Genomic DNA, 25,627 nt, shown 5'->3' on the forward strand with positions numbered 1-25,627 from the left:
AGAAGCTTCCCCATCGCGAGGGTGAAACCGTGCTCTTGTGAACATCGTCTTTCTGTTCATTCTCGATTTAGCCTGTGTAGGTCCAACCTTCTTCACGGTTATCATCTTGTGAGAATCGTGCAAGGATTCACACTTGACTTTCCTCATCACATGAATCTTGTTTCAAAATCCAAAAGGTGGTTGGGAATAAAATTTTCTCCTTGTCACTTAACCGTCGCAGGAGGTCACTTCTGCAGGGGTGCCTTTCTTGAGAGGTGGGGCTGATGTACCTGAGATGTGACAGGGTGTGGGGTCTGGCGCTGGAGGGTCTGATAGTGGTCCTGCAGTTCCCATGTGGTACCTGAGGGCCAAGCAGCTCCATCGGTACGGGACCCCTGGGTCACAGCCACCCATGCCACGGAATCAAAGAACCTTGTGAAAATGTTGATGTTGTTTTATGTTTATGAATCAATCGTTTAATATAAAATATCTGTATAAAATTTTTGAAACAGGTTCATTTTTCTTGATGGGGAAAAAAAATTCCAGCCCTTAGTTTTAAAGTCAGGTTTGTGTGGTGTCATAGAGGGTAAAGGACCACCATGTGAGATGGTGACTGAGTTTACTGGGGGCAGACAGGACAGTCACCTTGAGGTAGAAATGAAAACTTTGTCTGGAGGAGGCTTAGGATGGGTTGACTCAGGCAGACCTCTTTAAAGGAACCTCTTCCCTGGTTACTCATCCTCACGTTCTGGCGAGTGGCCAGTTGTCTTGTAGAGCTCAGGATGGCTCCAGATTCCCAGAAAGGAATTTGAGAGAGGAGATTTGCACTTTCAAGCTACAAGAAGAAAGTTTCTGTAGGAATTTATAGATCATGACGTCGCTTCCCTATAATACAGATACCATTTTTGTTTGCAGAACTAAATCCAAAATTCTGGTCTGTGTCCTTTTGGGTGTGTAGTGAGTGCTGCAGTTAACCTTACAATTCTAGATCACTTTGATACTTAACTGCTGTGTCACCAAAGGTGTTTCTCATTAATTATGTCACCACTGGGTTTTAATTCCTTGGTTTTCTGGTACTGCAAGGGAGCGATCTCTCTTCTGTAAGACGGGGACCATGGTAGTCCTGGGGTGCTGGAGCCCTGGGGAATCAAGAGGCCCCTTTGAGGCCCAGCTTGGGTCCTGGGCTGTGACCTGACGTCTTCCTCCTGTTGAGTGGGATGGTGGTAGTTTCCAGGGACAGCATATGTCGCAGTGCCACATGGTTGGCCCAGCATATTTGAGCTACTCCCTGGAGAGGAAGAGGATTTCTGTGGAGGAGACTTATTCTGAATGTCAGAATTTATAGCACAGGTCAATACTGCCTTTTTTAAATTTTTATTTGAAACTATAAATATTCTTTATTTATTAAAAAATTTTAAAAATTACCTTCAAAGTTTTTTTTTTTTTGACACTTAGAGTCATACCTGAGTTCTGGACACCGAGCAGTATTCCCCTCTGTGGTCACACTTGCCTCTGTGGCCTTTGTCCGAGGCTGGGGACTGAGCCCTCCTGCAGATGTTTGGAGGAATGTGTCTCATTGCCGTGGAGGCAGGTTCCTGAAGAGGAGCTCTGAGCTGTTTCATATGGCGCAGTGACACCCGTGTCCCTGTGTGTCCCCCATGCACCCTTCTTCCTAAGGGAGGAATTGCATAGGTCTTCTGATCTGTTGCTTCGTAGTCACAGCTCAGGGGAACAATCTGCACATGCTGGACTTGAATTCTTTAAGAGAAGAATCTGGTATTTTGAGGAGATGCAGAGGCCAGCTGAGGCCGAGAGCTAGTGCAGATCTAGGCAGTGCAGTGCTTGAAGGGAAACTCTCCTGCAGATGAGCACGCAATTCATTACGACTCATGGTGCAGAGGAAGAGAGCACAGGTAGTGACGTGTGATGTGAGGGCCCTTCTGCCAGCCTGGAGGTGGCACTGCGCCTGTGCCCATCAGCACGTCAGTCCACATCAGTGTGAATGACTGCAAAGGTTCCCCGGGACAGGTGGCACTGTGAGATGGTCTAATACATGCGACTAACTACTCCCACCCGGGAAGTAGCTGTTGTTTTCTCATCTTTTTTTTTTTTTTTTTTTGTAGGGAAACCTGCATCATTCAGTTTTATATGTGGAAAATCCCCAAGATAAAAATTGGCTTATTAAGTTGGAATGCCTAGAGGGGAAAAATATATAATTTGGGTGCTATTTTACACTGCCATCTCTTTTTAAATAGCAAATGGTCTTGAAGAAGGAAAGTGAGTTATTAAAGTTCTCTCTAAATTTTAGTTTTCCTTGCTTTGCTCGTCCCCATTGAGGATAGTTGAGTGATAGACACAACTTTTCCCTTGAGTGACATCCGAAGTGTTCCACCTTCCACCAATGAGAAGACACCATTCTCAGGAAAGAAATAATATCTTATTTTTAACATCTTGAAAAATGTTGAGTGATTCAGCTCAGTTCTCTTTGATCTTGCTTTCCTTTCAAGGGTGCTAGTGTGTGGGATCCAAATGAGGGTAATTTAAAAACCAGCTTCACATGCAGACATGGCTTTGATTATGCAAATTGACTTAAAAGGATTTTCATTTACAGTAATGGAAAAGCTTTTACTGTTTTGGGAAGGGTTTAGCTTTGGGGGAATTATAGGCACCTAATAACCTATAAATTTAATTGGATATTCTTGGGAACCAAAGATGAATTATTATTTAAATTTAAATTTCTGTTGTGGGAGCCCATTGTAGGCAGGAGGACTCCTCTGGACCCCCTTTTTGCAGTGAGTTAATAGAGACTTCAGCTGCTGCTCTCTTCCTTTACTTCCTGCTGCTGCTGATAACATTCTTTGTTTTTTTCTCCTTGGGCTTTCCTTAGCTTGGCCATTGTGTAAGTACTTTATGAATCAATAAACTAGCACATATTGGTTGTATTTGATTATTTTTAAGCATTGAAAAATGTTGATTTTTGTGTACAAAGATTATCAGTAAGATATTTATTAAATAAACAGAATTAAACAAATGTCACTTGTACTTTTCATTTACGTAGGTAGAATATTTTTACTATACAAAGGTAGGACACCGAGATTTCCTTGCAGAATTTTATTTCTCAACAGAGAAATCACTTGTCACCAAACTGTCACAGTGAAGGCTTATGAGTTTCTGTCTCTCTTCTTAAACCTGCCCCTTTTATGCTCCGAACACCCCTTGTTTCTTTGAAGTGCTTGCCTAGGTGGGTCCCTGCTGTAATTCTGACATGGTCCCCGTCCCTGTTCACTTCTCCTGTTGCTGAGAGCCGCGGCCTGCAACAGAGTTTCGAGGAACAATTTATGTTTTTTTTCCCCTTTTTTTTGGTTTATTTTTGAAATTTATTAATCACAAACTGATTCATTATAAGATATTCAGAGATTGAATTACTAGAAGGATTTAGAGAGACATAAAATAGGAAAAGCGCTTAGCTTTGGTTATCAGGTGCAGCAGACCTAAAATCACTTCCAAGGGTTCTCAGACATTTACACTTGAATCCTGGCCAGTAGCAAGCTGTGTGCAGATGGCACAGTAGCAGGGTTCCTGGGCAGGGCTAGGGGGTGGGTGGGAGATGGGCCCTGCAAGGACATTGGAAGACCAGAAAGCATGTGGGCCTTCGGTGACTCTGAGATCTGCATCCGAGGAGTCCCAACCAGAGACTGCAATATCAGGTTTTTGATGTGTCTGTTCTGGACACGCACACACTTTCCCCTGGTCGTTCTGCCTCAACAGTGCAGCAGAACGACCGTTTACGTGTCCTTTACATCCTGTCGGGTACCGTCCGTGACCTAGCCTTGGTTTAGAGGAACAGGAGAGCATGTAGACACACACACCTTGTTCGTGAAGCTCCCCGTGGTCTTCCTCTTTTTGCAGAGGCTGTGGGGTGAGGTGTTGCATTGCCTGTGTAGGAACAGCCGCGTCTCCTGGCTGTGGAGATTAGATTTTTGGACTTGATGGGTGTGTGCGTTTCCTTTGGCTTGTTTTGTGACCCCCTGTCCTTCCTTGGTGCTTGGTGACCCTCCTGCGGAGCAGATGCCTGACTTTGCCTTGGTTTGTCTCTTAGCTGAGGTCGGGGGGTGCGCAAGTCCTGGAGGGCTGCATTGCTGAGATCCACAACATCACCAGCCTGGACATCTCCGACAACGGTGAGTCACGCGTCGGGAGAGACACCGAGGTAGGATCTGAAGCAAGTTGGAAAAGGGAAGGTGATCTTAATGATAATATCAGTTCATTTCTCGACTGATGGGGCTTTCAAATTTAACAATAGAGTTTATGGGTAGCATAAATCTGTGCCAGAGTCTCACTAAGTTGGTTTCTAAGGCCAAATATACAAGCTCTATGGAGTAAAATACCACTTTGAAAACAATAGCATCCAGGGCCGGGGGTGCAGCTCAGTGGTAGAGTGCTGGCCGAGCATATGCAGGGCCCTGGGATCCGTCCCTAGCACTGCCCATAAGTAAGTGGGCGTCCAGCCACAGCAGTGCAGAGCTGGGCGATGCTGTGCGGGCAGGTGTCGCAGGTGTCCTGTGTCACGTGTGTTTTGACTCTCCTCACTCTGATTCTTTCCAGGTTTAGAATCTGACCTCTCCACCTTAATAGTGTGGCTCAGTAAAAACAGATCAATACAACACCTGGCGCTAGGCAAAAATTTTAATAATATGAAATCCAAGTAAGAGTTTTGCATTTTTTTTCTTTATATGACAATGATGAAAATAACCAGTCTCATGAAAGCTTTTGATTTGATTCCCCTGTCCACATCTTTAAAATCCCTTTAGAAATCTGACACCTGTGTTGGACAACTTAGTACAGATGATCCAAGATGAAGAATCAGTGAGTATTGTTTTCAATGCTTTTGACTAACGCCTTTTATCTGTTGCCGTTCTTACTGACTGTCTCTACGGGATTCATGCCAAAATGCTTACAGATAATTCTACCCAAGCATCCATGTTCTCTTGTTAGTCTTAAAAAATGTAGAATAAATATTTATGCTTTCGTAGCGTTGGAGGATGTCTTTAGACATTTATTTATTCTTCATTCCATTCAACTCATCACCAGCCACAGGAATGTTGTAAATCATAGATGACGGGAGGTCGGCTCCTGAGTCTGTCTTCTCATTAGCCTTACCACTTCCTAACTCGGGCTCCCATGAGGACCCTCAGGTGATCCCTTATGCTGAGGAGCATCCTGCTGCTGACGAGCTGCATCTCGTGATTGTGTGGAGTTCACAGACAGGAAGTCTCCGCATCTTAAGTGGCTGCTTCAGCTCCAGCACCTCTCCCTGTATTCCCCTCACCTTTAGTGGCTTCCGACCAAACTTAGTTCAGACGCAGTCCTGGCTTGCCGTCCTCTATAGTGCATTACCAGAAGAGAACAGGTGTTTGACAGACAGAGAGCACCCAACCATGGGGCCATTTAATTTAGAGCCGGGGCTTCCTACCTTGTATGTCACCCATACTGTGGAAGATTGTGTCCTAGCTGGTCACCACACTCGGCTCTTACGGTTCCTAAAACCCAGACCCATGCATTCCTCCTGTGAAGAGGCCCGTCCTTCGTGGCCTGTCATGCCTTCCCTTGGAGGTTGTGAGGTGGTTAATTAGGTGACGTCTGTCACAGTTTGGAAAAGTATTATTTTTCCTTTTGAGTTCATACCGGGGAAACGAGGGCAGATCCCATTACCAGGATAAGCTGAGGTTCCTGAGGAAGGAGGCGCGGAGGTGTGCCCCTCACCCCGGGCCGCGCTGCGCCCTCCCTGTCGGGTGTGCATAAACTTCCCAGTGTGGGCGAAACAGTGGCCCCTGTTATCACTGAGGGATTCAGCACTTCTCTGTCCTCATTTGCTAATAAGCCCCATATTTTGTGACTCTTCCACTGGATTATTAAAACGAGGGGCACAATTAGAATGCAGTGTACACTTTTCAGAATTTATGCTGTTCGTCTTACACATTTGATTTGACTTGGTAGCACTCTGCTTTCTTTGTGTTTCAGGTTTTCCAGTCTTGGCCCGATTTTAAAGGTTGAGGAAAACCAGTGTGGCAGAGTCATAGTTAATATTTTTCCCAAAATATTTTAGCACATATTTTAGAAAATTTTTTTATTTTATGAAAATAGTATATCTTTCATGTTTTACACATTATTAAGGATCTTTTGTTTCTATAATTTAAAACTCTTTTAAAGATAATCTTAATATTTAAAACTCACTTAAAACATACTTGCAAATGATAAAGTTTGCTATTTAAATGTTATCTCTACCAGTGCAAAAGTTTGATTGATGTGTTGCTAATAATGCTGTGCTATGAATGGCTTTTTATTTTATGTCATTGAAAAGTAGGTGGCTTTTTTCCCTAAAGGAGGTGGCTTCTGTTTTTTTCATCTACTGAATCAAAGCAATTTAAAAGTCTTGTGAGTTCAGAAATCTCACAAACAGCTGGTACCATGGGGCTAACTTCTTGATTCATTTATCTGAGAGTTTTGCATATGTAAATATAATCTCTACTTTTGACATTCAGACCTCGTGCTTGCAGAACTTGCTCTCTGACACCTGTGACATCCTTTATTGGCCCGTGGTGGCACTTAGCCTGGAAACATAGACACCTGTGGGCTCCACTGCAGCCTTTGGGTGTACACGTGGTCTTCAGCCTGCTGGACCCAGAGTCACGGGACAGAGGCATGGGGGGCCGAGGTCACAGAGATGTGTGCTATAGGATTATATACAGACACACGTTGTAACCAACAACAGAAGGTGTTTCTCCTGGTGGTGCCTACAGACAAGAGACAGCTGCAGCTTAAGCACACTGAGCAAAGAAAAGAAATAGTGAAGATTCAAATAGTAATGTTCTACTGATGCACAATGGCCTCATAAATATGCATGCCATTCAGGCTGTTCTGTGGCCATTAACGACTCTGCCTGTTATTTTTAAGTGTTAACTGGGGTGTCTTAGAATTTGAATATGGTGCTGGATCGGTGTTTGTGAGCAAGGAGAGTTGGCGGCTTGCCAGCCCTAGGAAGAATCCTCGTACATCATTTTCGTCGTAGGTGAATAGAGATCATTGTAATGATGGCAGGTGTGATTATGGCTCTCAATTAAAGCAACATTGCAGTTGCTTTTGTTTGAAACGTTAAGCTGCCTGGGTCTGAAGCACTTTCAGTTGTCTTTTCCATTTACCTGAATGTAAGATGGAGAAAATTGAAGCCGTCTCACCATACCTGCCTGAATCTCAACATCGGCTTTTTGGCTGAGGCGTTACATGCCGTAGCCCTTGCAGTCTGCTTACTTTCATAAATTTATTCTACTTAATGCACTATTACCTTTCAATTTTACCATAGATGTATTAAATTTGGACAATGTGATACAAATTCAGGGAAAAAGACGACAAGCACCAACCACACCATCATGGTGCTTTGTTGACAGCCGAGTCTTGATGCATTAGTTCTCGTCCTCTCGCCTGCCGTACTCTGGCAGGTGGTTCTCTCTCAAGTGTCCCTTGGAGTCAGTGTCCATTGGTTGAGCAGACAGCCCTGTGTAAAGTGTCCCCCTGGAGCTGGTGTTGGTTGGTTGGGCAGATGGCCTCTCTCCGGTGTCCCCTGGAGTCAGTCTGGTTGACTGGGCAGATATGCCCCTCAGGTGCCCCCTGGAGTCAGTGTTGGTTGGTTGAGCAGATACCGTTACACCTTCGTCTGTGTGGGTCATCATGGAGACCACCCAGGCACTTTGAGAGGCCCAGTCCCAAACTCCATCCACCATAGTTAATCCCAGAATCCGCTTCCTGCCTTCACCTGTAATTTCGGAGCTGCTAATGGACCACTCCATGCTGTCCAGAAGGGGTCCCTGTCCCCGGCTCTGAAGAGTGCTGACTTCTCCAGTCCTGCCGCTCAGTCCTGAGATTCCTGCCCGCTCACTACTTCAGTTATGGCTCCAGGAGCATGGGAACCCAGGCACAGGAAGGCAGTGGAGGCAGACGCTCTACTGGCCAGAACTTTGCCCCAGCCCTCGCGGCTTTCAGGCTCCGGCTTGGACCACGAGTGAGCTTGTTTGGATTTGTCACCTGCTTAGGGTAGAATAGGGAGCAGGCAGCCCAGCTGCTCAGGAGGCTGGGCAGGAGGGCCGCATGTCCGAGGCCAGCCTGGAGAACTGGAGACGTGGCTCAGTGGCAGAAGGCCCCTGGGTCCAGTCTCTAACACTGGGGGGGAAAAAATCCACACAAAATTTGGCCTTTGCTTTTGTTTGATTAAAGGTGTGTCTTCTGATTAAAACCTTAAAGTTAAGGAGTGACGGTAGAAAGTTCTAGCATGAGCTAACTGGGGTACCATGACTTAGTGGTTAAGGAGTGAAATCTGGAACGAGACTATCTAAATGGGGTTTGGTCCCAGTTCATCTCTTCTCTGACGATGTGACTTTGGTTGTGTCACCTGACCTTTCTGTGTCTCGTTGGGAAGATGGAGTAACATTAGTACCCAGGCCTTGGGTGCTGAATTAATGCACACGGAAGCTTAAACAGGGGTTAGAATAGTCATTGTAGTAATAATGTTAGTGATTATTGATCTTGGCTGGCTTTTAATTTGCATTTGTCCTCTTTGGCACTTTACAGTGTCCTTTCACCTTGTATTAAAATAGAGCTGGTGAAAGGACACTGGAGCCACACTGAGGCTGAGGACGTCCCTCTCCTCCTCTCCCCATAGCAGAGCTCCCCCTGCAGAGAAGCAGCAGGTACTACAGCTTAAACACACTGGCTCCAAGTGTCCTTCTGTGGTCTGCTTTGTGCCAGATCCTCCAGTCCCCTCCATCAGTGTTTGTTAGACTGGGTCCTAACGTCAAGCGCTGCACACAGGGTCTGTCCCTGTGCCTCTGCACATGGTGGGGTGAGCGTCTGCTTCTCCGGTGAGTCTGTTGAGTGCCGAGTGTTGCTTGCTCCACAGCCTCTGCAGTCCTTGTCCCTGGCTGACTCCAAGCTCAAGGCAGAGGTCACCATCATCATCAATGCCCTGGGAAGCAACACCTCCCTGACCAAAGTGGACATCAGCGGGAACGGAATGGGGGACATGGGCGCCAAGATGCTGGCCAAAGCCCTGCAGATCAACACCAAGCTCAGGTAGGCAGCCGCGCTCCCGGCCTGGAGTGGGGTGGCCTTGGGGCGCCGGCGGTGCCGGGGGTCTGGGCTTCTTTAGGGAGGGAGACAGACAGAGGCAGTCTATGGTGCTAGTCCAGGGGGAGACTTCAGAGTTTGCAGATCCCTTCAGACTGTCGCCTTCAGTGACTGAACCTGACGGAGAGCAACCTGGCTTCCTGTTCACGTCAGTCTTGACAGTGGCCTGTTGTGGGTCACGGCAGTGAGAAGTGAGGTGGCTTCTGCCAGCCGTGCTAAGTGAGCAGAGCCACGCAACAGGAAGTAGCAACACCGGGCTTGTCCCACGCAGCCAGGCACATCCACAGTGGGCACATTCTGTGAGATCCACCGTCAGGCAATGTCTAGTTCTGAGAACGTCGTGGGGTGTCCTTGCGCAAACCCAGCTGACTACCGCATCACCAGCCTCTGGAATCTGGTCCTGCAGACAGAATGCCTGCATCGCTCATGGCCCGTGCCTGGTTGTGAGCCCACGGTCTTATCTCCACTCCCAGCCCCTCCAACATACAGACTTGAAGCCCAAGAGTACTCGAGGTCTGCTGGCAGCTCACACTGGGGGTCAGCTGTTTCTTAAGCAACTTTCATCTGCAGTTTTCCCAAGTGTGGTTTTTTAAAAAGACATGGCATGCTGTCACACCACCACCATCCATCATTCAGAGACAGGTTCCCCGATGGTCCACTCCCTAGGGCCCATTCCGGGTGGTTCCCTTATTCTCTGGCATAAGGCAGAATCTGAACCGTCTGTCTACACTGAAGCCACAAGCCAAGAGCATCAGCAGAGTCTCTGAAAGTCAGGGTGAATATCAGGAAGTCCCTGGGCCTGGGGCAGGGAAGCAGTAGCAGTCGTGAGGCCGGGGTCACCCAGACACACTGAGTGTGCCTCACCGCGTGTGCCAGGGTGGACTAACACATCCCGAAATACCTCCGGAGCATGCATGTTCTGGGGGCAGTGTAGGACTTTCCTTCCAAAATAGGCCTTGTGCTTGACAAGTCAACAAGCTGCCATTTATAGTAGCTGAAATTTTGCCAGCAGAGCGAGTGCAGTTCCCAGGGTCGCTAATCACACCAGGACAGGGAAATCAGGAAAATATGAAAGGGTTCTCTTCTGCCTTCAGAATGGAGAATGTCTCGGTACCTGGAACTCTGCGTATTGGGCCTGTGGGTGATGAGCTTCTTTTATAAATAAATAACTTCAGACAGAACATGAAAACGCTTTGGGGAGGGTTTTAGGGGAATCAGGTTTTAGAGTTTTCTGACTGTAAAATATCGGGTATTATACTAGTCAGCTAATCTCTGTGCTGATGCTTTTAAGTACAGTTTTTCTGAAAACACTACTCAGGCGGGTCCATGTGTTACTTCGCAGTGTTGCGGGGAGCTCGGTGGTAGGCACCCACACTTGGCATGCAGACGGACTGGTCCCATCCAGCACCAAAAAAACCCAAAAAAACAAAACACACAAGACTCTGACGTGACGTTGGAGACACTCATCCCGTCTTGCTTGAAGCACAGATGGAGGTGGCCGTCCGTCAGTCCCTGCTCACAGCAGTCTCTGTGTGCTGCTTGGTGCCGCTGGTGAGCGGTTTCTGTCTCATCACTCACGTGGTTTGGTTTTCAACAGGACTGTGATCTGGGACAAGAACAACATCACTGCCCAAGGCTTTCAGGACATAGCTGTTGCTATGGAAAAGTAAGTTCAACTAAGATTCTTCTTTTCTAAAAAAAGAACATACTAAAGAACCAGCAGTGTCAGTACAGACTGTGGGGTGACGGGAGCAGCAGGGGTTGGGATCAGGTCTGGGTCCAGTGTCCAGCCACGGGGCCAGGAAGACACCGACTTTCTCCTGGAGTGAGTTTTCTCACCTCATGATGAGGGCGGAGACGCCTGACGGGCTGAAGCCACCACCAGTCCTGAGAACCCGCGAGATCGTGGCGTGGCCTCGTCTCTCCCTCCTCTGTGGTTCACAGTCGATCTCTATGAGTCTTCTCCTTTGCCCATTATACAGAATCCACTGAAGAAACAAAAAAGCCAAGGTCCAAACGATGAAGGTGAAATGACCAGTGGTCAGATGTTGCTAGGAGACTTTTTATTGCATGACCTGAAACCTGCAGTTGTGCATTCTAAAGGGTCTTGCTTTGCAAGGGCAGGTTTTATCTTTCCCCTGGACCTGTTCAGGACTGGTGTTACCACTCACTGTGGTGACCCAGGTTCCTTCAGATCCGTGGTCACTAAAACCCAGCAGCAGGTCCAGCTGGGCATTTCCCCTAGGCCTGCTCTCAGTGCACGTTTCCAGTCCCAATGTGAAAATTTTCAGTTTACATTATTTTACATAAATTTTTCATTTTACATAAATTTTCCACTTACACAATTTCCTTGATGTAATTCAGAAATGAAAATAAAACAACAAAAGCACATTCCTCAACATTGGGCCAGTCTTGTAAGGCAGAGTGAATTCAGGAGGTGGCACAGGTGCTGCGTGGGTGCTAAAGAAGCCGAGCTGCGATATTCCAGCGATAGACTTTTCCAAGACTGTCATTTAAGAGAAGAGTCTAAGGTGTCAGGAAGTCATCTTAAAACGTGCCCATTGTTTTCTCTTTCTCTAGGAACTACACGCTGAGATTCATGCCAATTCCCATGTACGATGCCTCTCAAGCCCTTAAAACCAGCCCTGAGAAGACAGAAGAGGCTCTGCAAAAGGTACTGAAGGCTCAGTAGCTTAGCTCCAGTAAACTCACTTGAGCTGCGTGACTGTGATTCTGAACTCAGGAGCAGAACTCTGTTACTTTACCGAGGTTCTGAAACTCCGTGTGTATTCTTACGATCCCGCCAGGCATGAGGCACGACTGGGAGGAATCAGACACAGCTAAGACTTACCATGAAATTTTAGTGGAATCAAGTAGCATTCTTGTGATATCAACATGCCAGATCCTGGGCGCAGATAACTTCCCCATCATCCTTTGGCAAACGCAGGGAACAGGATGTTAACTCACACCCCTCCCTCCCCTTGTCCTCAGCAGAGGACCTTGCCTCCCTGCTGTATCAAGAAATTGGGAAACTATTGAGCGTTCGCTGCCATATGTACAGTATGTCAGTGTACGCACTTCACAGTCTACAGCCACGTCCAGATCCTGCCGTCCCAGCCTCCACTCCTGGGTCGACGGCAGCCTCTCCCTGGGGGCCTGCAAGGTCTCCGACGGCCTCCGTTTCTGCCTTCTGTGTCCTCAATTTTGCTTTCTATGGCTCCCTTGCTTTCCATTTTAGATGTGCTGAAATATCTCCTGCCCAAGAAGGCGGTTCCCTGTTTACTCTGGTGACGTTTGGGGAGGTATCTTTGAAGTCTTTCCTCCTGCTCTGTTCTCTTCCTCTTCGGACTTCCCAGCTCCACGTCCTGCCCTGTTTTCCTCGGCCTGTCAGCCACAGTCGCCAGTTTGCATCCTGAGCCTCTGCATTCGCTCCCCTGCCCCATTCCTGATGCAGATGCCTCCTTCCAGCCTGCCCTCTGTCACTGGCATATCACCACTGTCGCCCCCTGTTATCGCGTTTCCAAGAAGGATCAGCATCATACTCCATGGTTGATCCAAGCAAACAGAACCTTGACCCCTCCCTCCCCAGTGGCTGTCTGGACCACTGGGGCTCATTCTCCTTCAGGTGCCGGGCACTCTCTCCAGGACCTGTCCTCTTTCCACCTGGACTTCATCTCCTACCAACTCTCACTCTCCTTTTTCTTCTACCTCAGCAAACTCCCTAGAAATGCGAGTCCCTGAACCTCAGACACTGAGACAGGATCTCGGTGATGGCCGAGTCAGGGCTGTGCTGTGTGTGGGCTCATTCTTCCCACACTGCCATGCGGGTCTGCAGAGACTGAGATCAAGCGTCAGGCCACCCAGGATTGATTCTCAGAGCACCTTAGTTCCCACGTAGGCCATCTGCTCAGATTTCTCACGCTTATCTGTGCCATTGGCTTTGTGATGTTGCTGTATGTCAACTGAGTCCACTTACTTTTTTTTTTTTACTCTTTTCCCTGCTAATAGACTGTGAGCTCCCTAAGGCAGAGCCTAGGTCTTTTTATTATTTTTAACAAATTCTCAGCAGCTAGTACAGTGCTTGGCACGTGCTCTTAGACACTTTATATATAGGTATTTGTTGAATAAAGAGGCATAAGGTGGCAGGAGTACAGGGGCGGAGAGCTCTGGAACAGCAAAAGATCTCATCCAAGATTCGGATTCAGAAGATCTGACTTTGAAGCAAACTCTTTCTGGCTTTATGACCTTCAATAATTTACTTGTTTTTTTTTCTGAATTTTAATATTCTTCATCTATATAAACAGGAAAAATAAAACAATGCAGTAATCCTATTTATCAGATCCTTAACACGTACGTTTACACATGGTGCCTGGCACTGTTTTAAGTGCTTCTCAAACGTGAATACATGTGGTCTTTGAAACAGCAGATGAGATGGGTTCTATTGTGCCCCCAAACTGAAGGGTAGGGAAACTTATTAACTTGACCAAGGTAACCACGAGAACCAGGCAAAGTAGCAGATAGGAAAAGAGTGTGCGGCTGTCAGGCGTCTGACTTTGCGCGGGACACCAGCAGGCTCAGAGCAAAGCCTGCGCTCTGAGAACCAGGATTCTGGCTTTGGGTTGTCAGTGAGTGTGGCGTCATCATTCCCACGCCCGCCACAGAAGAAATCCTGAGAGAAACAGAAGTCAGCCCTGAAACCTGGACAGACAGTGCGTACTGGGACTCCCAGTGAACAGTAGCCGAGGTCCTCGTACCAGGAGCCGGAGCCAGGAGAGTCGGTCCCTTGTGAAGACCCCTGAGCTGTGGGGAGGGTTGCTGGAGGCTGAATCTGACTTCCCGGGTCCCCGTCTCTGGGAGGCTCTAACCTGGCGAGAACTTTCTTTCCAGAAGCCCCTCCCGGTTGTCATAGCAAACACCGTGGAAAATTCCCCTCACGTTTCCCTGCGATGCCGTGCCTGGGAGGCTGAGGCAGGAGGGCCGCATGTTCAAAGCCAGCCTGGCAACCAGTCTGGAGAAGTAGGTGGGTGGTAAAGTGCCCTGGGTTCACTCCCAGGACTAGAATAGAAACAAGCAATTGTGGAAGTCGTAGCCCGGGGACTCGGGGTGACCAGGAACACCCCTAACTTAATCACAAGGTTATCAAGTGCCTCTCCTCCCTGACTCTGCCTCCACACACCCAGTGAGACTGTGGGTTCCAACTGAGCAGCGGCAAGACAGCCTCGACGAGAGGCATTTCTAGGGAACCCCCAAACAACAGGGGAGACAGAAGCAAGGATCCTACACGGCCAAGCCCCTGGCACCGCAGCAACAGGAAATGTGAACATTGGTGCCTCTGCAGGGAGAGACCCTCCCAGAAAAAAACCAAAAGGAAATTCTAGAACTAAAAGTTAACAGAAAATGAAGTCATGAATGATCCCAACAGTGTCCTGGACACAGGTAAGGAAAGAGTCATCGATGGAAACCCTCCAAGTGAGATGCAGAGAGAAAGGGGACTTGGGAGACGACACACCGAGACCACCCAGAACTGTGGAGCAGCAGCGGGAGACGTATCGTGTACACCACAGAGTTCATGGAGAAGAAAGGGAAAGAGATGCAAGAAACATGGCTGAGATCGTCCCCCAATTAGTGACAGGCGCTGAACTATCAATCCAGAAAGAAAGGGACACCAGGACAAATGCCCAGAACAGTCTACACAGGCCTCTCCATCCAGTCCCCAAAGGTAAAGAGGATCCAGAGAAGCCAGAGGGAAAGGCACCCCATGTGCTGAGAGACGGGAGAAGGCTCCGTCCCATGTTTTGCTGGAAACTGTGTAAGAAAGAAGAGCGGAAAGTATTTATAAAGTGGTGATAGAAAAACAGCAGCTAAGAGTCTGTACCCAGTGAAATCGTCCTTCAAGAGTGAAGAAGAAGTGGACATTCTCACACAAACGTCCACCCAGGATGGGTCGCCACTGGATCTGCCTCCCAGCGAGTGTTGAAAGAGGCTCTTCAGAGAGACGGGAAAGGATGTGCGCCAGGTAAAGAAGGGAGGAGCTCCAGACGGGGCCAGCGAAGGTACATAGGTCGTGTTTTCCTATTTCACCGAGATCCAACAGTGACTCTTCTTCAGTAACCGTACCCATGGTCACAGTGGGTGGAGAAGTGAGGTGGCTGGCAGCAGTGTCGTGAGGGCGGGAGGGAGGGTGGCCGCACTGTTCCGGGCACTGCACTGCTCAGGAGCTGGTGCAGCGTGTTGGGCAGCCGCCTCGGACGGGTCACAAAGGCCTGTTTCACACACTGAACAGACTTTATAAAGCATGGGTCGAGTGTGCCTTATCTGAAATGCTTGAGACCAGAGATATTGCAGAAGTTGGACTTTAAAAAAATTTTTGGAATATCTGCATACACAGAATGAAACATCTTAAGGATGCACCCAAGTTCAAACACAAAATTCCCTTGTTTCACGTGCACCTCAAGCATCTCGCCAAAAGATGATTCCACATGATATACTCAGCACAGCTGCATTTTTAAAATATAAATTTGTGTGTGTGTGTGTATATATATATATATTTTTAAGATTTTTTCCGATGATTTTATTTATCTATTTTTATGTGGTGCTGAGGATTGAACCCGGGGCCTCACACGTGCTGGGCAAGGGCTCTGCCACTGAGCCCCAGCCCCAGCCCAGCTGCATCTTGACTGCAGCCCACCACCCAGAGTCGGGTGTAAAAATTCCCACCAATGACAGCAGGTCAGTGCTCACAGAAATCGGATTTGGGGGCCTTTGGGAATTTTCACTTTGGGATCAGGAATGCTCAGCTGTGTACTTGGTATGATAAGAGGGGAGAAGAGACGTGCAATTCTGTAAGAGGCTCAGTTGAAACAGAAGGCAGCACAGAGAGGGAGAAGAGGGGACGAGGACATGTGCCCTGAGTAGGATGTTGTAAGTGTGGCCCAGGCTCACCCCGTTCTGTGAAGAGCCGTCACAGCCCAGAAGTGGGCAAAACATAGGGACCGGGGACTGGGGACCAGGAGCAGGCCCAGGTGTGAAGTGTAGAATCTGTGCTTCTTGTTGACAAATGGATGGTTTTACAGTTCCTGCTGGCTTTTCTTGTAACACCTAACTCCTCTGTTACATGTGCAAGTTTTCATTTTAAAAGTTAGATCTTTGCCCTGTGGAAAAATGTGTTTGTTGGTTTTAATCCACTAACAACCAACGACAGCAGAACTGTGGTCAGCACTCCCCCTTCCGAGTTCTTTTTCTTTAAATGCAGGGTTCCTTTACTCAGCTGCAGTTCCTCGCTCCTTGTGCCGGTGCTGTCTGCAGCAGTAGCCTGCAGGTGTCTGACTCTTCCCAGGTGATCTCCAGCCACGTTGCTCCCAAGGGTCCAGAGAACACGACAGAGGCTCCTTTGGCCCCTTCCTTTCCGTTGGCCCCTAGCCAGGCCCTCCCTCCCTCCCTCTCCCCCTCTCCCCCTCTCCCCCTCTCCCCCTCTCCCGTGGTTCTTGGGATGGAACCCAGGGCCGGGGATGCCAGGCTAGCCAAGTGCTCTACCCTGATAGGGCCCAGGTCCCATTTCCTGACCCAGGAGTTGGAATGGTGCATGGAAGGAACATTCATTCTGTTCTGCCAAGATGCCCATAGCTTCAGTGGTGGGCACATGACTGACCTTAAGGATATTGGAAAGCGGCCGTTCATCGTCCCCGTAAGCTTGTTTTGAGAGACGGGCATCGACGGCTGTTTTCCTTCAGCATTCCTTCCCGGCTTGGTCTGTGAACCGTGATGGGTGGACCTGGGAAAGGTCTAGAGGCCCAGGGCCAGCCCTGGACACCCGACCTGTGTGAGACGAGCCTCCTGAACAACCCGGTGGCCCTCAGACCCAGGCCAGCCAAATGTGAGGCCATATGTGGAAGGACAGGAACAAAGCCAGGCCCCGCAGCTGGGTGCCCCGTGTGCCCGTCACATTTCAGCATCCTCCTAGCAAAGCCCTTTACAGTGGTAGTGGTGTCACCTTGGGAGGCAGTAAGAGAAAGCTAATGTCATAGAATGTCAGGGCATTAATGTGTCATTTTAATGGTGTTTCATTTCAGGGATCTCCTCATTTTTATAATTTCTTTTATACTTAGTAGAAAGGTACGTTTTACTCCTCATTGTAGTTTCCACGAATGATAGTAATTACACTCTGTATTTTAATTGTTCCTAATTGCTATTAAGTAGTAGTCATTTAGCATATGGAAAATTAAAATGAAAATGTAATAATACTGAGGGCTTCACAGTAATAGCAGTTCTTCACCAGGGAGTTGCAGTGGCAAATTAAAAGCCAAGTGTTAAGTAGCAGTATAAAAACAAACAAAACAACAAGTGAAAAAAATGTAGTTGGCATAATTGACCCACATCAAGTCGGTCTTTTTAAAACCCCTTCACAGTGTCCACCACTGTGAAGAGTTAACCTGCCTTCTGGTTCAGTGTGTCCAGGGCGTGTGGCCCTTCCTGGATCCTCTCTCTGAATCTGTTTATTCCTTCCACATTTTGGTTTTTCATAGGAGATTGGGCAAAAGCACAAGATTGCCAAGCAACTTCAGGATTTTTCTTTTTGTGGAAATCCGTTTTCTTATTTGCTCTACTGTTTTCAGAAAATATGAAACTCTGACGGGTTGATGGGGTTGTTGTATGTCTTTTGATTGCACCAGCCTGCACTCTTTTAATTTCTGTAGCTAGTCTTTTCCCTCCTTAAAACAAAAAGTTTTCGACAACTAGAATCAGGCTGAGGTTCGGAGAGTCCCACCTGCGTGCTCTGTGAGGGGGGGTGTTCACCTCACTTCTGATCTGTGTGGAAGTAACACTCACTAGAGGGAATGGCACCTCTTGCTGGCCACTGATGAGAAGTCACTAGACAGGATCTCTGACCCCTCCAGCAACTAAACACTAGCTTCTATTCATCAGCTACTGAGTCACACAGAAATCACTCCATATACCTGAAAGTCAATTTTCTAATGAAAACAGCAATAATAAATGCCAGGGACCAGCAGCTCCCCCGTCCCATTCGCGTGTGGGGTCCAGGTCTGGCAGCGCGTGCACAACGGTGCTGAGATTTTCAGTTGGGGAACTGAGTGTCTTGAGAGATGCATCTGTTTAATTTCCAGATAGAAAACTATCTGCTCCGGAACCACGAGACCAGAAAGTACCTTCAAGAGCAGGCCTACCGCCTCCAGCAGGGCATCGTCACCAGCACCACCCAGCAGGTAAGCACCTGGCTTCCTCCCTCCCGCCCTCGCTGGGCCTCCTCCCTAGTGGGGCTGCAGAACTGGTTTCTGAGAGTGGCAGCCATGTAGGAAAGACGTGAGAGAGGAGCTCGGGGGAGACGGAGGGCGGAAGCAGCCCATGCTGATGCCCAGGGTGGTCACTGATTTTGAGCCTGCGGGGTCACCAGCAAGGTGTGTTTTAGGTTTATGTACAAAGATGAGGAACTTCTGATAGACAGCAGAGTCCAAGAGTCCTCAGATTTGCGTCTTGGAGACATGCGGTCTGCTCTCCCTGCTCTCTGCCCAGATCCTTGTGCATCCTTAAGAGTTTGTTGAAAACCACTTAACACTCGCGTGCAGGGGAGAAACGGAGGTGCCAGTCTCTGCCGCTTCACTACTCTTCTTTCTACCCACGTGAGAGAGGGAGCAGAGCATTGTTGCTGCAGTCTGGCTGGGCACAAAATAACCGAGCCGCCACACAGCCTTGTAGGTCCAAAACAGGAACTCCTTTATTCTCCACACTCGGGTCTTGGAGTTGAGATGGCCCACTGAAACTGACCACAGTGAGTGGACCAAAGGTCCACATCTAGCTGCTGTCCGAGGCGAGTGGACAGTGAGGTCCAGAACCACCAGGAGAAAGGAGAGCCCCTTGAGTTCCGCAGAGGCGTTTCCTGCAGCGCTGGGTCGGGTCAGGGCCCCCTGCATGGTAGACCAGCTCTCTGCTACTGAGCTGCATCCCCGTCCCAGGTTTCCTTAAGAGAACAGTAGAACTGATTTTTTGCATCCATCCGATTGGCAGAAGTGAGCGAGGTCCTATCGTCTATTTTCAGTGGGAAATCTGATCTGGACCAAGGATTCTGTATCCAGCCGTCGTGTCACACAGGTGTGAAGACACAGCAAAGATGTTTCCAGTCATGGACTCAGTATTTTTTCCCCACATGCCCCATACAAAAAAACGTACATGAGCATAACAAAGAAAAAGAAGTACACCGTCTGAGGTTCAAACAAGAAAGAGTAGAATTGCGGAAGTCAAGGCAACTGGAAGTCTTAGAAGGCTCTGCCTTTGAGACCGTCGACTTGTAGGTTGAGGAGAAGTAGGAGTCTAGGTCCTTCTATGGGGCCTAAATTTCCAATTTTGTGACTGAGTTTTGGAGGACTGAGGCTTTCAATATCAAATTGGACAGTGAGGGAAGACTTAATTGTTACATCACAGAACATCAGTGTTGAAATCTTGATTCTGTAAAAGTAATGCAAGGTCAGCCCTGAAGACAGCAAGCTGAGGGCCAGCGGAAGGATGCTGAATTTTTAAGGTTTCGTTTCATGGTATCAACTGCTACGTTCCATAATTCACAAATCAAACATAAAGATAAGTGTACTCTTCAATCCCAAAGTGAAAGCCACTGGAAGAGTCCAAGGATGCGTCTGTGGCAGATAGAGCGGAGCTAACTGCTGGGGGAATTTCTCATCATTTGGGGCTTTTTCCTATAGATCGCGTTCTCTTTCCCTTGGCAGGTGTCATTCAGATTTTTTTCTTGAGAGAATGAGAGCTGTCTGTACTAAACACCGCTATCCCTCTTAGGTGGCGTGACTGGTGAGTGTGTGTTGTGTCCGGAGACTGTGAGGAGGTTGGCCTCAGTGTTAGTAGTGGTCACCTGGGGTCAGCTGTCAGGCAGTGTGATCTGGTCGGGGGTCTTCTGCAGGACGTCTCCTCGTTATCTGACTCTTATTAGAAACATGTATTTTCAACTTAGAAAAAGCAAAGCAATATGTATCGAGAAGAAAATAGTTATGAAGGGTAGTGAAGGAGCACAACTTTTGAAAAATGTGTTTTGACTGTACCAGTGCCTTTTTTTTCCCTGCAAGGGGCTGATGTTAGCTCAGTAGTGCGTGGCTTCCTGTTATTTCCTGGTTTGAGGGTTCTGTAGAAGCGATGGGGGTGCTGAACTCTTGCCTGGGACTTGCCTGTGTTCCATTATGAACTACTGAAGTGCAGGCTTCTTTCTCACTCGGCATCTCTCTGGCTTTCCTCTGCTTCAGAGGGGATTTTGCTCATCCCAAAAGATCCCCTGCTGCAATCTTTAATGCTCATTCTTAAAAGTAAGTCTCATCTTCCCATCAAAGGGAACCGTACACGGGGGAGCCTGGGGACCTGCAGTTCTGCACGGCTGCCACCGTTCTGAGTCACCTGAGTCATTAGGAAGCAGGTACACGGCCACCCTTCACTTCAGAGGCTCCTGAGGGTGTTATGATTACTGATTTTCAGACTTTAATCATTCCAGTGACTTAGGGGGAATGATATGATGTTTTCACAAATTTGAATTCAGAAAGCACAGACCCTCTGTGAGCAGTGCCCCTGCCACCCCACAGCCAGTCGCCACCCTCAGTGCCCCGAAGGCATCCAAGCAGGCCTGTGTGGGGCTCGGAAGTCCCCCACCTACTGTGTGTTTGGTTTTGCCTGTCGGCTTTGATTAGGAAAGCTCCGTGAGGGTCCCTGTGCCCCTCGGCTCCTGTCCCTTCTTTCCGCCTCATAAACCCTCTTGATCGGGAGTTGCCGCAGTCTGGCTGGGCACAAATGTCGCAGTCTGGCTGGGCACACAATCACGAGCCACCACACAGCTTGTAGATTCAAACAGCAACTCTTTATTCCCGAACTCACACCAGCCGTCTACAATCACGTTCTGGGGAAATCCACGTTCTCTGCCCAAAATCCACATCCACTGGGCTTCTGTCTCCCAAAAAATACTGTCTGAATCCTGTGAGAACTCAAGGGGAACTCAGGCAGCAGGATACGCCCTATTCCCAGCAGGAATAACCTTAAACCTGGAACCACCCTAAACCCGGATAGTCCTAAACCGGGAACGCCCTAAACCCGATTATCCTAAACCGGGAACACCCTAATCCCGGATCCGCCCTGGTCCTTGAGCAAGGTCACCTACATGCAATGTCACTGCAAAATGTCCTATTTCCACGAGTCCTTCCACTAAGCAACATGGGGTACGCTGGCAAGGAAATTGTCATACCTACTTGGCTAATGGCTCCCAGCAGGGAGTCAGGAACGGTTTCTGCAGGGAGCCGGGTAGATATTCCGGGTTCAGCTAGACGGTTCCCGGGCAGCTCCTCACCCCACTGTGCAGCATGGAGCAGCCGTGAACGGGGCTGGCTGTGCCTTGAGCCTCACAAACCGGGGCCGGCACCGCCTGCTTTGCTTCTCACCCTCGTTGTCCACGGGCTCCTTCTGGTGCAGACTGGTGCTGCTGAGGTCGGCTCCTGCTGCCCACACCCTGGAACCCCCTGGAGCCCTCCGCCTGTCCACTGAGGTGCCCTCTCCGTTGCACTGAGCCTGTGCCCAGGGCCCTCTCCTCCCGCATCTCTGGCGAAGGGGACAGTGCCGTGTTAGTCAGGAACTTGGACTCCCAAATCCGGTGGCCCAGAGTGGATCCGGGCTGTGCTGCTCCCTGTCGTTCACCAACCTCCGTGGCCTGGGCTTCTTCCTCTGCAGCGCAGGGACAAGGACAGCAGCTGCCTCACAGGTGCTCGGGGATGACCTGGTCCAGGAGTGCCGGCCTCCTACCTGCAGAGGCACCCGGAGCGTGAAGCCTGAGGGAGAGACGGGGGAAGGAGGGGCTGGGTCCGCCTGTGCGAGGCTGGCTCGGGGGACCGTGTGCTGTCCGCGTCTTCTCCAGGGAGCGGGTTGGCCCGTAGGAAGGACCTGGAGACAGACAGGGCTCAGGGCAGGGAAGAGCCATCTCAGAGTGATGGTGTATGTTTTCTAGGAAGGAAATGAGCTTCTCAGACGACCGTGGTCCACAACTATTTTGTGTTACTTTAGAAAACTTGGGTGCGAGGGATTCCTGGTGACGTCAGGAGGTCAGGACAGAGTCTGCACTCGACCGCGGGTCTCCTGGGGGACGATCAGGAGGTGCAGCCCTCAGCCCGCGGCCTCCTTCGTTCCTCATGTCCCTGTACTTTAGGGACAAGAGTCACAAACTGAGAGCCAGCTCCTGTTTCCCGTTCAGAACCTCCAGTCTGCGCTCGGCTGTCCTTCCGCGTCCTCTGAACAGCTTGCCGCGGGCTCTGGCGTGGGATCCATGGGTGATGGTGGCCCTGACGCTCAGGCCGGAATCGTCTTAGGGATGTGAAATTGAGTCTCATTTGAATTAAAAAAGTGATTTTGGTGTTCCCCTTGGACTGGTTTTGAGACGCTCCCTCGAGGCCGTTCTTGCCCAGTTGATTTGGATGCTCTCCGTGGTGAGGCTCCGTGGTGCGCACTTCACGGGTCTCCTTGGTGTTTCCTGACCACGAAAGCTGCGTGCCACGACCACACGCCTTCACCTGAGACCTCTGGGGCCCCCGCGGTTGTCGGTCCTCTCTCACTGTGTGGTCCGTCTGTCTCTTGGAATCAGGGTCCAGTTTTAGTAAGATAGGAATTATCAATGGCCATTTTGCTTCAGGAAGCACAGATCTACGTGACAGTTTGAGGAGTTAGGGTTTCTATCAACTAAGTAGTCTTTTCAAGCGTGTCGTTAGCTCCCTGCATCACATTCTGTGGGCCTGGAAGTTAAGATGTGGCTCCTGCCCTCAGCTTCCTTGTTTTAGCTGCAGAGAGTGTGAGGTGAGGGGCGTCCCCAGGCAGCCTCTGTGTGCTTGCCCCTGCGGGACCTACCTGTTGGTGATCCCCAGACCCTCTGCCAACGGAGCAGGTGCTTAGAGAGTCTTTATTTAGCAGGTCTTTTAATGCATGAGAAAGGAAGTTGGGTAAACAACACGAGCCTGATTTTATAAAGCGGGAAGTTGAGGGATGGCGGCCCTGCTGCAGGCAGACCCGGCCTCTGAACTCAGAACTTACCACTTCTGAGCAGGCTGGTAAAGCTTCTGCTGTGGTCGAGTTGGTGAGAGGAGGAGGACAGACTTCAACTTCCCATAGTTATGATATCAAATAATTAAAAATAAATACAGAGGTGAATTTAATTGAAAAAGAATTATTAGCTTGTCTCCTGCCAAATGACTTACCAGATGGGACAGGACCCTTGACATGTAAGATCCCTGTAGAGTTTACACTTCTTTTTTTTTAAGGAGATGAAATAGGCAACCTTTAACTCCAATAAAGAAATATTGGAGAAGATTTTTAAGCCACACTTTGTTCTTCAGTCTTCATTGGTTTCCGTCCGAGTCCATTTCCTGATGCTATGACAGAGTACCTGAGATTGGGTGACGTATGAAGAATAGAGGTTTATTTTGGCTTGTGGTTCTGGAGGCTGGAGAGTCCAAGAGCACTGTATCAGGACAAGAGTCTTGTGCTGCTTCAACTCACAGTGGAGAGGGGAAGGGCGGTGGGCTCATGGTGAGGAGAGGGAGGAGCAGGGCAGCCTGCTCCACAGCAGCCCACCCGCCCCATAGCCAGTCCTGGGAGAGGGGTGAAGGCGCCCTCTGGAGAAGGGCATTTGTGTATTCAGGAGGACTCTGCCCCCGACCTAAATGCCTGCCCAGCCCACCTGCACACCAAGGCTGGGAGCATTCAGCCCCGACATGAGTGTTCACTGGACGGACCCTAGTCACGGGGTAGCACGTTCTCCATGCTTCTCTGTGTGGGTGCAGAGAGAAGAGCACATCTCCACCTCCCAAGGTGTGTTTCGTCTACCGTAATGGTCAGCTGCCCGCTTTGGGTTTTATATTTAAATCATGGAGCAACAAAAATGATTCAAGGGCAGTTGACCCGAGAGGGGGATCTTACTAGAGCAGAAAGTAGACGTTCCTGACTTTGTCATCACCTGTGTCAATGTAGTAAAACTCAACTCACTTCATGTTGCCACCGGTGGCTCTTCATTTATATAGAAAAAGTACTCCAAGTAACTGAATCAGTGTAAAAAGTGTAATTTCCAGAAGGTGTTCTGGTTTCTGTGATGTGGGGACCAGCCAGCTACTGGTGTCACCTCGTGGTCACCTCCGAAGTGTCTGTAACTGCGCGGCTCATTCCTTAGTTCCTACCGCCACCTGCATGCTAGAAAGATCAGGAGGAGAGTCACTGTCTAGAAAAGTGTCACCGAGTGCCCACGAGATTTTGCAATGCCCCTTGGTTTAAGTGCTGCATTTTGTAAGGCACAAAAGGGACCAGTACCTGGGGTCAGTGCCGCGGAAGGTTTCCTGCATGAAACTTAAACTCAGTTAACACTCGAGCTCTCCCAGGTGTCAGCTAGGGGGAGGGTTCAGCCTGTGCACTCCTTTTTCTGAATCCTGCCCCTTCAGCCCGTTTCTTGCTCTCTGAACGTCCTCCGGCTGACTCTTTTCTGTTTGGAGCAGATGATCGACAGAATCTGTGTGAAAGTGCAAGACCACCTCAACTCCCTCCGGAACTGCGGGGGGGACGCCATCCAGGAGGACCTGAAGGCGGCAGAGCGGCTCATGCGTGATGCCAAGAACTCGAAGACGGTGAGTCGACTTCAGACTTTGAGAGTCTGGGGCAAAAAAAGAGTTTTCACAACTAAAACTCCACTCTTCCATCAGCGCCGAGTTACGACCAAGCACTAGGTGAACTGAGTCAGTCCCTCCTTTCTGGGCTCGCACCGACCCGCAGTAACCAAAATGCAGAATAAAAAGCAGAGGGCCGGGCGGTGCCTGCCTGCGATCCCAGTGACGGGGGCTGAGGCAGGAAGACTCGCGGTCAAGGCCGTCTGGGCAACCTAGACCTGGAGGTGGAGGGGTTGGCAGAGTAGCCCCCGTTCAATTCCCAGCATCCTCCTCCTCCAAAAAACCAGGCCCAGTGTGATTTACAAAGGGCAGGACTGGACCTTGAATGACTGACAGGCGATCGTAGTTTAAATGAGTAATAGGTCGTCTAAAATTATCGTCCTTCCAACGTGAAACACCCTCTGTCTCCTCTAAAGGGAAGCTTTTCTCAGATGAGAATCTGGTCTCCAGAGTGTGACACAGTAGCTAGCACTGCCTAGGGGTCCTGAGGCTTGGGAGTTGGATCCCGTAAACGTCAGGGGCCCTGGGTGAGGAGCCTGGAGGAGAGATCAGAGACTCTGGTGACACAGTGACAACTGCATATTACTCTTGTCCCTGGTTCCTGGCACTGAGCTCCGAGAACACCTGGAATTTCCCAGGTGACAGAGGTGATGGGGACATTTTCCCACGACTGGTAGCAAGTCCCTGTGGCCACACCAGAGTTTATCCTAATGAGACCTCTCTCGGTGGCCTCTGGAGGAGCTGCCTGAGATTAGAGCCTCAGACCTTTCCGCCCCGTCCCCAGG

The 25,627-nt window shown here is 49.2% G+C and overlaps 1 protein-coding gene across 2 annotated transcripts in view; it reads left to right on the forward strand.

The window, feature by feature from the left end:
• Carmil1 (capping protein regulator and myosin 1 linker 1) overlaps positions 1 to 25,627 on the forward strand; it is a 236,655-nt gene that overhangs the window by 155,138 nt on the left and 55,890 nt on the right. For both annotated transcript variants that reach the window (XM_027948328.3, XM_071613725.1), the window contains 8 exons: positions 4,079 to 4,160; positions 4,585 to 4,684; positions 4,791 to 4,845; positions 8,930 to 9,102; positions 10,754 to 10,822; positions 11,737 to 11,830; positions 18,279 to 18,377; positions 24,675 to 24,803. In XM_027948328.3, coding sequence (XP_027804129.2) covers positions 4,079 to 4,160; positions 4,585 to 4,684; positions 4,791 to 4,845; positions 8,930 to 9,102; positions 10,754 to 10,822; positions 11,737 to 11,830; positions 18,279 to 18,377; positions 24,675 to 24,803 — 801 coding nt within the window. The remainder of the gene's footprint in view (positions 1 to 4,078; positions 4,161 to 4,584; positions 4,685 to 4,790; positions 4,846 to 8,929; positions 9,103 to 10,753; positions 10,823 to 11,736; positions 11,831 to 18,278; positions 18,378 to 24,674; positions 24,804 to 25,627) is intronic.

This window comes from Marmota flaviventris, chromosome 6, assembly GCF_047511675.1.
Source record: "Marmota flaviventris isolate mMarFla1 chromosome 6, mMarFla1.hap1, whole genome shotgun sequence".
Lineage (NCBI taxonomy): Eukaryota > Metazoa > Chordata > Mammalia > Rodentia > Sciuridae > Marmota > Marmota flaviventris.